At 35.8% G+C, this 13,062-nt stretch overlaps 1 protein-coding gene across 4 annotated transcripts in view; it reads left to right on the top strand.

The window, feature by feature from the left end:
* Positions 1 to 11,106, top strand: part of ANKRD28 (ankyrin repeat domain 28) — a 184,417-nt gene extending 173,311 nt beyond the window's left edge. For 3 of the 4 annotated variants that reach the window (XM_063113785.1, XM_063113787.1, XM_063113786.1), the window contains 7 exons: positions 1,210 to 1,297; positions 1,391 to 1,474; positions 2,386 to 2,531; positions 3,168 to 3,250; positions 3,882 to 3,964; positions 4,989 to 5,080; positions 9,152 to 11,103. In XM_063113785.1, the coding sequence (XP_062969855.1) occupies positions 1,210 to 1,297; positions 1,391 to 1,474; positions 2,386 to 2,531; positions 3,168 to 3,250; positions 3,882 to 3,964; positions 4,989 to 5,080; positions 9,152 to 9,438 (863 nt within the window). In that variant the 3' untranslated portion in view covers positions 9,439 to 11,103. Of the gene's footprint in view, positions 1 to 1,209; positions 1,298 to 1,390; positions 1,475 to 2,385; positions 2,532 to 3,167; positions 3,251 to 3,881; positions 3,965 to 4,988; positions 5,081 to 9,151 lie in introns of all 4 variants that reach the window. The other variant, XM_063113784.1, reaches the window with a different exon arrangement.
* The last annotated feature ends 1,956 nt before the right edge of the window (positions 11,107 to 13,062 follow it).

Below are 13,062 nucleotides of genomic sequence, written 5' to 3'. Positions count from 1 at the left end.
GATACTGTATTTTGCCATTGAAATTTGATTAGTTTTTATAATGTGTCTTGACACTTTACAATTATAAGGAAAACCCACAATATCTAATATAGTGTGAAAACATCCACAAATGTGATTTTGTTAATGCAAAAAGATAAAACTGTTTTGAAGCAAAAACTTTTATTATTTGTTGGTTTTTTATTAGTGAGAATTAACCATTGGAAAAATCACACCGTAAGTATTTTTCCTCAGGAAGAACATTTAGTTGTAAATACAGTAAAGCCTGCAGTAACTGTCCTTTGGAGAGTTGCTCTCTATTATAACATTTCTTATCAGGTTTATATGTAGAACACTATTTCCCTAAAATGAGTTCCTATTCTAACACTTCTGAATTTAAACTCTCTAAGGACATTTTGTATGATAGAGAGAATTTTGCACAAAGTACATGCCTGGTTGCCATTTAAAGATCCTAACAGATGTGCCTAATTTTCAGAATGTAGCAAAGTTGTGATTCTGAATTGAGCTGGAAGGAATTAAATGTGTGTTGGCTATATGCAGTAAGACTATACAGACAGTCTAAAATTGATACCATGTTTATAGCCAAAAGCCTGTTTTATAATTTGGCATTCTGAAAGTATAATATGTAAAGTGGTTTACTTTGACTAGTAATTATTGTACGGCTGGAAAGAAAATTGGAAGCACTCCAACAGAACAGAAAACAACATTTCTCTCAAAATTAAAAGGAAGTGATGGCCAAGTTTTAGAAAAGAACTGGCTCTTTATACTAAACTTAAAGTTCAGAATTTCATTTTATATAGTTATTCAATCATGGAACTTCAGGGTTCCTTTTAAAAATTTATCAATTTTAATGAAACTAAGTAATACACTGATACTATGAAGCTCTTTGGAACATTAAAGAATAAAATTTCTATATATGCTATATGGAAATATATATACCATTTATTATATAAATAGCAAGTAGCAGAACAAAACATCCCACTTGCATAAAAAAAGAAAGTATGTGTTTGTGTGCATGCAATTGTATATTGCCTAAAAATTTTCTGCTACTGTTAAGATACCAGTGGTTATAGTTTAGAGAGTAGTACTGGGAAATGGGAGATAAGGTGGGGCAGGGACTTGTACTTTTTCCCTTTAAACACTTATATGTATTTGCGATTTTTGCCAACATATTTTTTGATTTTTATATCTGGTTCTTGTTCACCTATTTAGGTCATGAGACGTGTGTAGAACTTCTCTTAGAACAGGAAGTTTTCCAGAAAATGGAAGGAAATGCTTTTAGTCCATTGCATTGTGCTGTGTAAGTAAAAACCAAAATAAATCAGATGTGGTTTGAATGTTTTAAGAAATACACCATTGCTTGTGAGAGTGATCACCTTGTTACCTTATACAGGATAAATGACAATGAAGGTGCTGCTGAGATGTTAATTGACACATTAGGTGCCAGCATCGTGAATGCCACGGATTCAAAAGGAAGGTAAGAATTCAACTATGTAGGAAATAGTTTTGCTTTCATAGGAATTTTTTTTTTTTTTTTTTTTTACCTGTAAGGGGGATTGCAACCCTCGGCACGGTGTGGTCTGCACCACACTCAGCCAGTGAGCGCACCGGCCATCCCTATATAGGATCCGAACCTGCAGCCTCGACACTACCAGTGCTGCATTCTCTTGAGTGAGCCACGGGGCTGGCCCGGAAAAAATTTTAACTGCTCGCCTAGTGTGTGAGAGTTTATAGAGAACCTATTATTAGTTGAAGGTTAATTTTTTATATTTGCAAGTATAAATTATTAAAAATTTTAAATTATTTTTACATTATAAAGGTTTTTAGCCAGTCTTCCTTTTTTAAAAATTATTTTAAAATGCAAAGATTTCCACCCTTTTTTTAAGGAATATGTTTGTTACCTAAAGATCATTTGTTATAAAAGCTGTCCAAATAGGAATAAAGGCCGGAAGATAGTCCAGCACTTGTAATAAGTGTCAGTATTTGGGTCAGGATTTTTTTCTTTCAAAATTTCCTTTAGGAGTGGCTAGCTAGCTCACTTGGTGCTGAGAACACCAAGGTCAAGGGTTCGGATCCCCCTACTGGCCAGCTGTCAAAAAAAATAAGTTCAAAATTTTCTTTAATGTTGTAATGTTATTTTAGCAATTTTATAACTTATCCTTATTTTATACTAGTTCTAGTTTAATTAAGGCCTTTTAAATTATCAAAAGTACAAATATCTTTGGTGGAAATGATTAAGCTCCATTAAGCCTATTTGTATCCAGGCCGTGCTTTTATAGCCTAATATGTAAACCGTTGAAGATTTCTTGTCCTAACTTAAGGAATTTTTTTCCCCAGTATATATAACATTTAGGTTTAGTTATGTATTTCGTTTTCTCTCTACTGCAGAACAGCTCTCCACGCGGCCGCCTTCACAGACCATGTAGAGTGTTTACAGCTGCTGCTTAGCCATAATGCTCAAGTCAATTCTGTGGACTCCTCTGGGAAAACACCTCTTATGATGGCCGCAGAAAACGGACAAACAAATACAGTTGGTAAAGAAACTGTTTAAGGATTTTATTCTTCTAAGTATGTATAACTTAGATCCCAAGCCTTCTGACTTTCACTAGTTCTCTCACCACTCCTGAGATTTAAAACCTTTTACGTGCTTGCAACCCACATTTTTATTTAGGGACACAGTGTTTTAATTTGCCCTTACTGATTAAAGAGTTTGCTTTAACAAGGCAGTGTATCATAGTGGTTAAGAACACTGGCTCTGGAGTCAGATTGCCTAGATGTGAGTCCTAGATTTCCCAGCTAAGTGACCTTTTGCCTCAGTTTTTTCATTTATGAAATGAGAAAAATAATAGCACTTACTTTATAGGGTTGTTGGGGGGGTTAAATAAATTACCATAAATCCAGAGCACATAAAACAGTATTTGAAATTTAGTTAAACACTCACAAAATTTTAATTGCTGTTGATAGTGTCTGTGATTTACACAACAGTATAACAGTATAATTGTCAGACAATTATATGACAATATAGTATATTACAATATTTTTCATGCACTTAAATTTTTGTGAGAGGGATCTTTTTTTTTGCTTTATATCTTGGTTTCTCTACAGTGAGTTATTGGTAATCTAAGAAGCATGTTCATAAACATAAGAATTGATGCACTTTTTCCTCCCAGAGATGCTGGTTAGCAGTGCTAGTGCAGATCTGACTTTACAAGATAGCAGTAAAAACACCGCCCTCCATTTGGCTTGCAGCAAGGTATGTACACATGTTAAGGACATGTTTTCAACACAGTGGCATTAAAAGTTTCTCTGCTTCACTAAAATCAACAGAAGTAAGGACCAAACATTTCTAGTAATCACTGGCATCAGGTTTCTTGAATAAAAATAATGACTTATTAGGCACCATGGTGTATGAAAATCTTTAGTAAGCCAAGTAAGTTTTGGAGCACAAGCCTAAATAGAATTATCGTCTTTTTTTAATCTTAATTCTTCTTTTCCTCTCCATCTAACCCATTCCCACACACATTTGGGAAAATATTTTAAGGCATTAGCCAGGAAAATTCATGGCATAGGTATGGTGTTATACATAATTTATGGGCTAGGATTGGAGATTTTTTGGTATATAAATTTATCTTTAAATGTGCCTAAGTTTTAGGCCGGCCCGTGGCTCACTCGGTAGAGTGCGGTGCTGATAACACCAAGGCCACGGGTTCGGATCCTATATAGGGATGGCCGGTTTGCTCACTGGCTGAGCGTGGTGCTGACAACACCAAGCCAAGGGTTGAGATCCCCTTACCGGTCATCTTTTTTAAAAATAAAATAAAATAAATAAATAAATAAAAAATAAATGTGCCTAAGTTTTTAAGGGTTATTTGCCACAATTTTAGGGTCATGAAACCAGTGCCTTGTTAATACTGGAAAAGATAACAGATAGAAACCTCATCAATGCAACCAACGCAGCCCTGCAAACGTAAGTACTTTCAGTGTCTAGTGTAAACTTTGTGACCTATAGTTACAGAAATGATAAATGGATTTTTTTTTTTAACATGTGATCTTTGGAATAGGTCTCATTAGTCACAGAAGCAATTTAAATAGTGATAGCAATTTAAACAGCTTTTACACCTGACAAAACTCATTTCTAAAATTATCACAATTAAAAGGCAAATTACCAAAAAAGCTTTTGAACTGAAACGTTATTAGAACATTAACAGTAGTGTATTTTTTTCAATCCATTTACCCACATAATTTTCTGAAAGAAAGTAGTTACTTTTATGTGTATTTTATGGAAATCAACTGTAGTAGTATGTTATTTGACACTAGCAGTAAGTGAGGTCAGAAGCTTTATACGTGTCTGTAAACTAAAGAGATTTCAGAAAAAATCAAGTTCCTAATAATATGAGCAACCAGCCTCCAGATTGGCTGACAGAGATCTTAGATTGGTGTCTCCCATTGTCCTCTCCCAACTTTTATTTGCTATTTTACCCTGAGACTTGGTAAAGAGAAAAATCTTAGAATACTGGTTCCCATTCTGGAGTCAGTCAGATCCATTGAGGGTCCAAAAATTAGTCATGGCTTGTAAGCTGTTTTCAAAGCCTATTGGAATTTGTGCTACTGCAATTTACAGTTTTTATCATATATTCTATTATGTGTTTGCCAACCTCATTTCTTTAAAACAACAACTTAGATGCAGTTTCATTGGTAAAATATTTTTAAACATTGATTCTTAGAAGGAAAGTAACAAAAGGATTTGGTGAAGGTGGGAATCTGCTGAGGGAGCCCATGACTAATTTCATATGCATTGACAAGGTGTGACAGTGCACTGCACAGAGGTTCTGCTGTTCCCACCCCCATCTTTATTACTGTCAGGATTAGGTACCTCAAGTTTGTATCTCTGGGTCTTCACAACTTAGCGGAAATGCTCTTTGACAGCCAGGTGTGTATGTGTATTTGCGTGTACATGCACATACATGTACTTGTATAATTTTTTCCCCTAGACCTCTGCATGTTGCTGCCCGAAATGGGCTAACAATGGTGGTTCAGGAACTTTTGGGGAAAGGAGCAAGTGTGCTTGCTGTAGATGAAAATGGTAAGTAGATTCTGTGTTCTCTTCCCTTAATCTATATCTACTAAAAACTTTTATCTTTTGATGATCCATATTTGAAGAAAAATAAACTTGGATTTTTTTTTTTTTTTTTTGGTCAAAGAGGAGAGCTGAAATTAATATTGAATAATACTTACTTTGTGGCAAAGGAATAAGGGCAAGAGAAACAGGAAAAGTCCATCCAACAGATGAACTTCTGATTTCACATATCATCTATTAAACCAAGTTAGTGTTTACTACTTATACTTAACACTCTTGTTCATCTTAGTAGCCAAAGACTTTATTCTTTCAACAAACATTTATCAAGGTCCTACTTCAGTGCCATATTCTTATCTAAAGCCAATCCTTCCACTCATGCCCTAAATCCTGTCCGCTTTTGCCTACTTGAAAATATCACTTTAACAATTCTTCCCTTTTGTGTTTTGCAATAACAATTTTTTGCTCTTTCCTAGATCATTCCCCTCACTATATAAACATTAGTTCTCTCATTTAAAAAAGAAAATCTTCTATTAATCCCACTACTCCTGCCACCAGCTACTGAACTGCCATATTTCTCTGTTCCCCTTTGCAGCAAAACTATTCAAGAATTGGCGCCCTTCCTGTCCCCAACTGTCCTCTCTCATTCTTTCATTTTCTCATTCTCTCTTAAATCCAGTACTGTCAGGCCTTTGCTCCACCATCCCGCAAAATTGTCCTCATCATGATCACAGTGACCTCCACAATGTTAAGAATCAATTCTTAGTTCTCAGTTCTCATTTTACTTGTCTTTCAGGACCCCACACTTTCTTGCTTTTCCTCCTGCATTACTAATTATTCCTTCTCAATTGCTTTTACACAACTCTCCTTATCCCCAATTTCTTAATATTGGAGGGATCTAGGACTTAGTCCTTGGTTTTTTGTTTTGTGGGGTTTTTTTTGTTTTGGTTTGATTTTTGGGTTTTTTTGGTTTTTGTTTTTTTGTTTTTTTCCTTTCCTTATCTATGTTGACTCCCTAGGTGATTTCGTCTAGTCCCTTAGTTCTGAATAATACTTATATGCTGAGAATTCTCAAATTTATATCTCCAGCCCAGACACATCACAATCTCTGTATTTAGACATCCAGCTGCCTAATTGACCACACCACATTGTGTAATAAACAGCTCAAGTCTAACATGTCCAGAACTGAACTGTTGATCCCTTTTCTCCTCTCCACCACCAAACCTGCTCTCCCCACGGTCATCCTGACCTCAGTTGAAGACAATTCCTATCCTTATAGCTGCTCAGGGCAAAGACCTTAGAGTCATCCATGAATCCTCTCTCTCATACGCAATGTACAGTCCGTTAGCATATATTATTGATTCTACCTCTAAAGTATATCCAAAATATACCCTCTTTTTTTTTTCTACTGCTACAACTCTGGCCTGGGTCCTTTGAAAAATATATGAGAAGATGTTAACTCCTTTGAATCTCAGTTCACTAGTAGTTCTTATAGTAACCTACAAGTCTCTATATGATCTGTCTCCAACCTGTTACCTTTCTGACCTCATTTCCTACTCTTCTCTCATCTCTTACCTCATTCTGCCATGCCAGCCCCTCCACAGCAGGGTTGTACTTGCATTATGAACTTTGTTCTGGCTGTTTCCTCTTCCTAGAATACTCTGTTCCCAAGCATTCTCTGACTAAATCCTTCACTTGATTTAAATCTTAGCTCAAATTTCATCTTCTCAGTGAAACCTTTCCTGACTATCCTGTTGTGCCGCAACTTGCTACATACCCATCACAGCACTCACAGTTTGCGTTAACCTGCTCCACTCTTTCCTCTTTTCCGTAAAGCTTATCTTCTAATATGTTATATATAATTTACTTTTTTATTATGTTGATTGTGCGTCTCCCCCCACTAGAATGAATATAAGCTCCATAAGAGCAGTGAATCTTTGTCAGTTGTGTTCACTGATGTATTCTAAGTTCTTAGAAGAGTGCCTGGACATAGTGGGGCTCAGTGAGTATTTGTTGCATGAGTGATTATGCCAAGCACTGTGCTAAGTTCTGAGGATGCAGTGTAAAATAAGAGTCCACTCCTTTGAATGGAGACAAGAGTGTACACAGGCTGTTGCAATGCACTTGAAATAGTTTAATTGGAGTAAACCCAGAGTGCTATGAGAGCACATAAGAGGATCTTCAAACCCTTTCTGGCAGGATCAAAAAATGCATCCAAAAAAGTGACTTTTAAACCAAAATCCAAAGGACAAGTAGAAAGTGGGGAGGGAAATTTCTAAGCAGAAAGAGTGTCATGTTAAGAGATATAACTCCATAAAGGAGAGAGAAGCCTGTTTTTAGCTGTATTCTGATTAGAAGAAACATGCCTCTTTCCCCACACCCACTCTCATCCAAGCCATCAAGGCCTGTCTGATGAGTTGCTCTGCCTACCAGCAGCAGGAGCAGCAGCAGCAGATACCTTCAGATCTTCAGAACAACCCTTGAAAGAAGTGTGGGCAGTGAAGCACTCTCCTAGTTACTTTGAGCAAATTCGGTTTAATTGAAAATATGAACATTCTTCAGCCACTTCTGCCAAACTTGAAGGGACATCAGTTGTTCCCTTTGGCCCTTGACAAAATGGGAACTTTATGAAGAGAGAAAAAAATTATTTTTTCTTTATCAAGGCTAATATAGCACGGATGAAAGTATACAGGAGAGCTGGAAACAGACAAATGCCCAGTAGTTAAAATGTATAACTAAACCATGGTATAATCACATGATGAAATACTATATAACAATGAAAATGAACTGACTACATTTACGTACAACAACAGTGATAAATTTCACGCATAATCTTAAGCAAAGAAACCAGATATAAGATAATATACTATATGGTCCCATTTTAGCTTCAGAAGAAAATGTTAAAACTAATCTGCAGTGTAATCTGTAGTCATCACAAGTAGAGAGGAAAGGAAGAAAATGATCGCCACATAAGTCAGGATAGTGGTTACCATTGCAGAAGAGGAAAGGGGTAGTGATTGGGTAGAGGATACGAGGGGTTTCTGGTATTCTGGTGTGTTCTCTTTTTTGACCTGGATGGTGGTTATATGAATGTTTGTTTTGTGATAAATCACAAATGTGACTTTTCTTATAAATGTATACATTAGTGTGTGTGAAGGCTAAAACATGATTAATGTGGTAATAGGGAAAACAGTGTCTAGATGTGCATTAGATGTGCAACAACAAATGAAGCTATAGACTAAAACTTTAAGACGTTTGCTGCTCATGAATACCTGTTGGCTTCGTGTGGCTTAAAATAATGAGCGTGAACTACTTTAAAGTTCCATATGGTATAATTTGAAACTTGGCATCACACTGTATGTTCTTACCATCTTCTCTCCCACTCCATCCTCAAGACTGGGTCTTATACCAATGAGGTACCAAATGTTTCCTCCTCAGTTTGCTTTATTGATACTTTGTGGGGCCTTATGCCTAAGGTCAGTTTTCTTTTGCTAAAAAAATAATAGTTAAATATCTGTCTTGACTTAGGAGTTTTTAAAGTTTAGTTTATCTGCTGTTTTTCTTCAATGGACTGTGACTCCAAGAGAAAAGTTAAATTGACAACCAAGTATCATTCATTTAACACGTACCTTAAGCACCTGCTCAGTGCCTCATTCATGAATCTGTACACATTTAGATTTCTCAGCATGTAAAGGCTTACTTACATAAGTATGAATTAACAGTAAGTCTCAACCATTCTGAAGGAAAATATCAATCTATATATTTTTTCTTATTTTAGGCCAGTATCTTATATGAATTCAGATGGATATGGATAAGTTGTAGGATCTTGGGGAAATGGTCCATCTCTGGGCCCCAGTTTCCTCTTGTTATCTAGTCTGTAAGGTCTTCTTCTACCCTAGATTTCTATGGCTTTTTTCTCTACTTATTGGAAAGTTGTGAATCATTCTGGTTAAAACAATTTATTTTAAACCAACTAATTTAAAATATGTCTAAAGTTGAAGGCCTTTAGGGCTTATTTTCTCATATGTACTGGTATGAGTCTCAGGATGTTTAATTTTTTAATTTTATCTTTAACTCTAGGCTACACCCCAGCTTTGGCCTGTGCTCCCAATAAGGATGTGGCTGATTGCCTGGCTCTCATTTTGGCCACCATGATGCCTGTCTCATCAAGTAGCCCTTTATCATCCTTGACATTCAATGCCATTAACCGTTATACCAACACCTCAAAAACAGTCAGCTTTGAAGCCTTGCCCATCATGAGGAATGAACCTAGTTCCTACTGCAGTTTCAACAACATTGGCGGGGAACAGGAGTACTTATACACCGATGTAGACGAGCTTAATGACTCCGATTCTGAGACCTACTGAGAGGTTGAGCTGAAGGTCTAAGGAGGGAATTCTGACAATAAAACTTCAAACTGTGCTTTTTCAGGAAAAAGGCACTTTCATATTCACGTACAGATTCAGCCTTAGAGGAAAGATCACACAGTGAGCGAATGTAAGAGATGTGATGACATTAGGAAGAAGAATTTTAAAGGCAAGTTTTGCAAAAGGAACTTCTAGAATCTTGAAATAGACTTGACCAGAGGAAAACAAATTGATGTCAAATTGCCTTGTGGGATTATTTAATTTGGTTTTGCAGTGCCAGTAATAATTTGGAACACTGTGCACCCTAACCTGCTTACACAAAAGCAACACTGTTGTAAAAGAAGAGATAAAGACACTTGATTTAAATTTTATCAATAAAATTACAACTAAATTTAAAGGCAATAAAAGTTTGGTACAGTAGGCATTATGTGCACAGCAAATCGCCAAAGGACCAAATAACTTAAAGGTTTTTTAATAGAATGCCGTTTTGTGGAAACTGGAGTAGGTGAAATGCAACATTATCTAAACCAAACTTTAATATTTCTGAAAATGAAGCTGAGATTTGGCTTTAAATGTTAATTTTTTTAAAGAAAACATCTGAAAGCCTTCCAATAGTATTAAACCATGAGAGAAAGCAGACGTATTTTTACATTTTTTCTTTTACATAAAAATTTTAAAATTTCAATTTTTATAATATTTAGGATTGAAAACCAGCTGACTGGGTGCAGTGTGGGTGAAAATACTTGTGACGTAGACATGAGATGGATTGGGGTTGTGTTGTTGCCTAGTTTTTAATGGTTTGGGTTTAAAATTAAACTATTTTTGTTTAAAAATGTAAAGACTTTCCTAGGAAAAAAAATTCATTAAATCAAAAAGTAGATTATTTCACCGTGTTGCAGCTAAATGGTCCTGGAGAATGGGATTTGCAACCTCACTACTTTGGATGGTACGCTGTCATCCCTGTGTTACATCTGTGCCTCCGCAATGGGTTGGGGGATTTTCCTTGAGATTTTAAAAAGTAAAGAATCAGAAGGAAAAAGTCCCTTGCTGTTCATAAGTTAAACATCAAGTCTCTTGGAAGGCATTTCTTTATTGGGCTAGGTTTAAAATACTAAAGCCTTTAGGTCCTCTTCAGATTTAAAGTAGCATGTTTATAACCTGTTACCCTTTGGAAAGAGAAGCAATTGCCTGCCAAATTGATGACTACCTTTCAAATAACAACAAAAAAGGCTGACATTTAGGCTTTTAAATAACAATTGATGTGGTTCTGCTTTTACTGTAACTGTCACTTTCCCAATGAAAATGATTTCACATTTGTAGGGGGTCTTACAGGTCTGGATAAAGTTCCATAAATTGCAACAAAATGATACCCAATTTCATTTGATCCCTTTTGTATTGTGAAACTGGAAACTTTATGACATTGTAAATTATCAGCTGGTTTTTCTGAATATAAAGTGTGAAAACACAGAACAGTATTTTGATCTATTTGATAATTTTGTGGGTTTTTTGAAGAATTAATGAGCATGTACATAGAAAATAGTGACTGCTTGAATACTGTATTTACTTGCACTCTTTCAGTACATCAAAATTCCTGTATATTTTAGAGTATAATAAAAGAGATGTGAGTTGTATTTAATGAATAATGTATTTGTATCTGCATATTATCTAAAAAATCTATAGTTTCTAGGGCATTGACTACTAGATTTTAAGCATTTTTTCTAAAATATTTACAAAAATTATAGATGTAATCCTCCATCTTTTCTTTATAATATAAAGAAGTCATAATAAACCCTTCCTAATTATTAATGGTAGGAAGGTGAATATGCATTTTAAAGACAGTGGACTACATTTTCTATTGTACCTTTAAAAAAAAAATTCAAATGGATTCTAAAAGTATACGGATGTGTGCTTTTCTCTTTCCTTTTAGGAATTCTCCTCTGAATTCCCTGAGGGAATTTTGTAGAATCTCAGAATTGAAAGAGACCTGAGGTTCATCTAGTCTAACCTCTTAACAAATACAGGAGTCCCTTCTATAAGGGTGATCTTTCCACCTTGAACACTTCCAGTGACTCTACCTCACCAAGCAGTCCATTCAGTTGTTGAGCAGCTCTTAACTGTTAGGTCTTCCTTAGATGGAGTTGAAGCCTCCCTCCTGGTAACTTCTGTCCTTGGTCGCAGGTCTGTCCTCCAAGAAGAAAACCCTGAGAATGTTGAAAGGATGAATCTCGTACTCTCTGCCATGTCTTCTTTACAGGCTGTTTGACTCCTCTGCTGAACTGATTTCCAGACGAACTCATTAGACACACTATTAGATTTACCACATCTAATGAAATCCAAGGTGTAGTTATAAAGTAACAAGCTGTTTTTAATTTATCCTCATACATGCCAGAACTTAAACTCCTGCATCACTTATATGTATACGATGCTATTACTGAAAACATTTGTGAAGTAGTTCTTTCAATTGCCAACCCAATAGGAAAACTTCCATTGCTTTGTAATTGCATCTGTGACAGTCTGTCTCCCAGCTTGATCAACCACTTCCTTTGGTCCGCACCCAATGATGGGAAATCCCAAAGTACTGTCCCAAATAGTATTTGAACACCAGTATTGTTGGAACAAGTACGTGGACTTATTGAATGAACAAACACAGCACCACAGTAAGTTCCTTTATAGTTACACCTTGTATGTTCAAAGCATTCAGGCCCTGTTCTGTAGTGTTTTTATCTTCAAACAGAATAGAAAAGCCTGTTTGCTTTAACTTGTGCATGAAAGATGACATCTGATGTGTATTATAATGATACCAGCTTCTGCTCTAGAACTACTTGGGGGGATGGTGGCAAGAGCAAATGACCTCCTTTAACAAGACACTCAACTCAAACAGTGCCATTTTAGTTCAGGAGATCTCTAAGTGTAGCTGTAAATTTGGGGTTTAATTTGGCTTACATTGGACCTTTTAAATGAAATAAAGTTTTTTAATGCAATAAATCAAATGTTGTTCTTTTTTACATGGCAAATTTCCCATATTTTAAAATGTCTAATTAGTGTTCACTTATGACAAATTTTTACCTTTCTTTAAAAACTTAATGACTTTTCAGTAAAGCTGTTTGAGACTTTAGATGAACCTATCTATATGGGCTTTCCAGATGTATTTATTGAACAAGTATTGCTTGCCTCCTGTGTACTTGGATGTGGGAATGGGCAGAAACCTCAGAAATTGTAGTCTTGTCCTTTAGGAGCTTACACTTTCATCATGGAATGGTACTAGAAGAAAGTAATAAAAGTGCAATTGAGGCAGAGATGAATCACTAAAGAAGAAGAAGATCATGTTGGGAGGGAAGATCAGAACAGGCTTTATGGAAGAGGTGTTGCTAAGGCTGAACATGGAGGAACAAATATGGTTTAAGCAGGTAGAGAGGGAGCAAATGATATCCTAGTGGGAAATACAAAAAAAACCCCAGCAGTTCTTAAAATGGTTGATGGAAGGGCAGTTTGGGATAGAGTGGATATCAGCACTTACCATTCCTGAGCATAAAAAGATCATGAAAACATGCAAAAGAGCTAATTATAAATATGAGAGTGCTTCAAAAAGTTCATGGAAAATGGAACTAAAAGAATAGTCTTTCC

The sequence above is a fragment of the Cynocephalus volans genome, chromosome 11 (genome assembly GCF_027409185.1).
Source record: "Cynocephalus volans isolate mCynVol1 chromosome 11, mCynVol1.pri, whole genome shotgun sequence".
NCBI lineage: Eukaryota > Metazoa > Chordata > Mammalia > Dermoptera > Cynocephalidae > Cynocephalus > Cynocephalus volans.
This window is presented reverse-complemented; position numbering and strand designations above follow the sequence as displayed.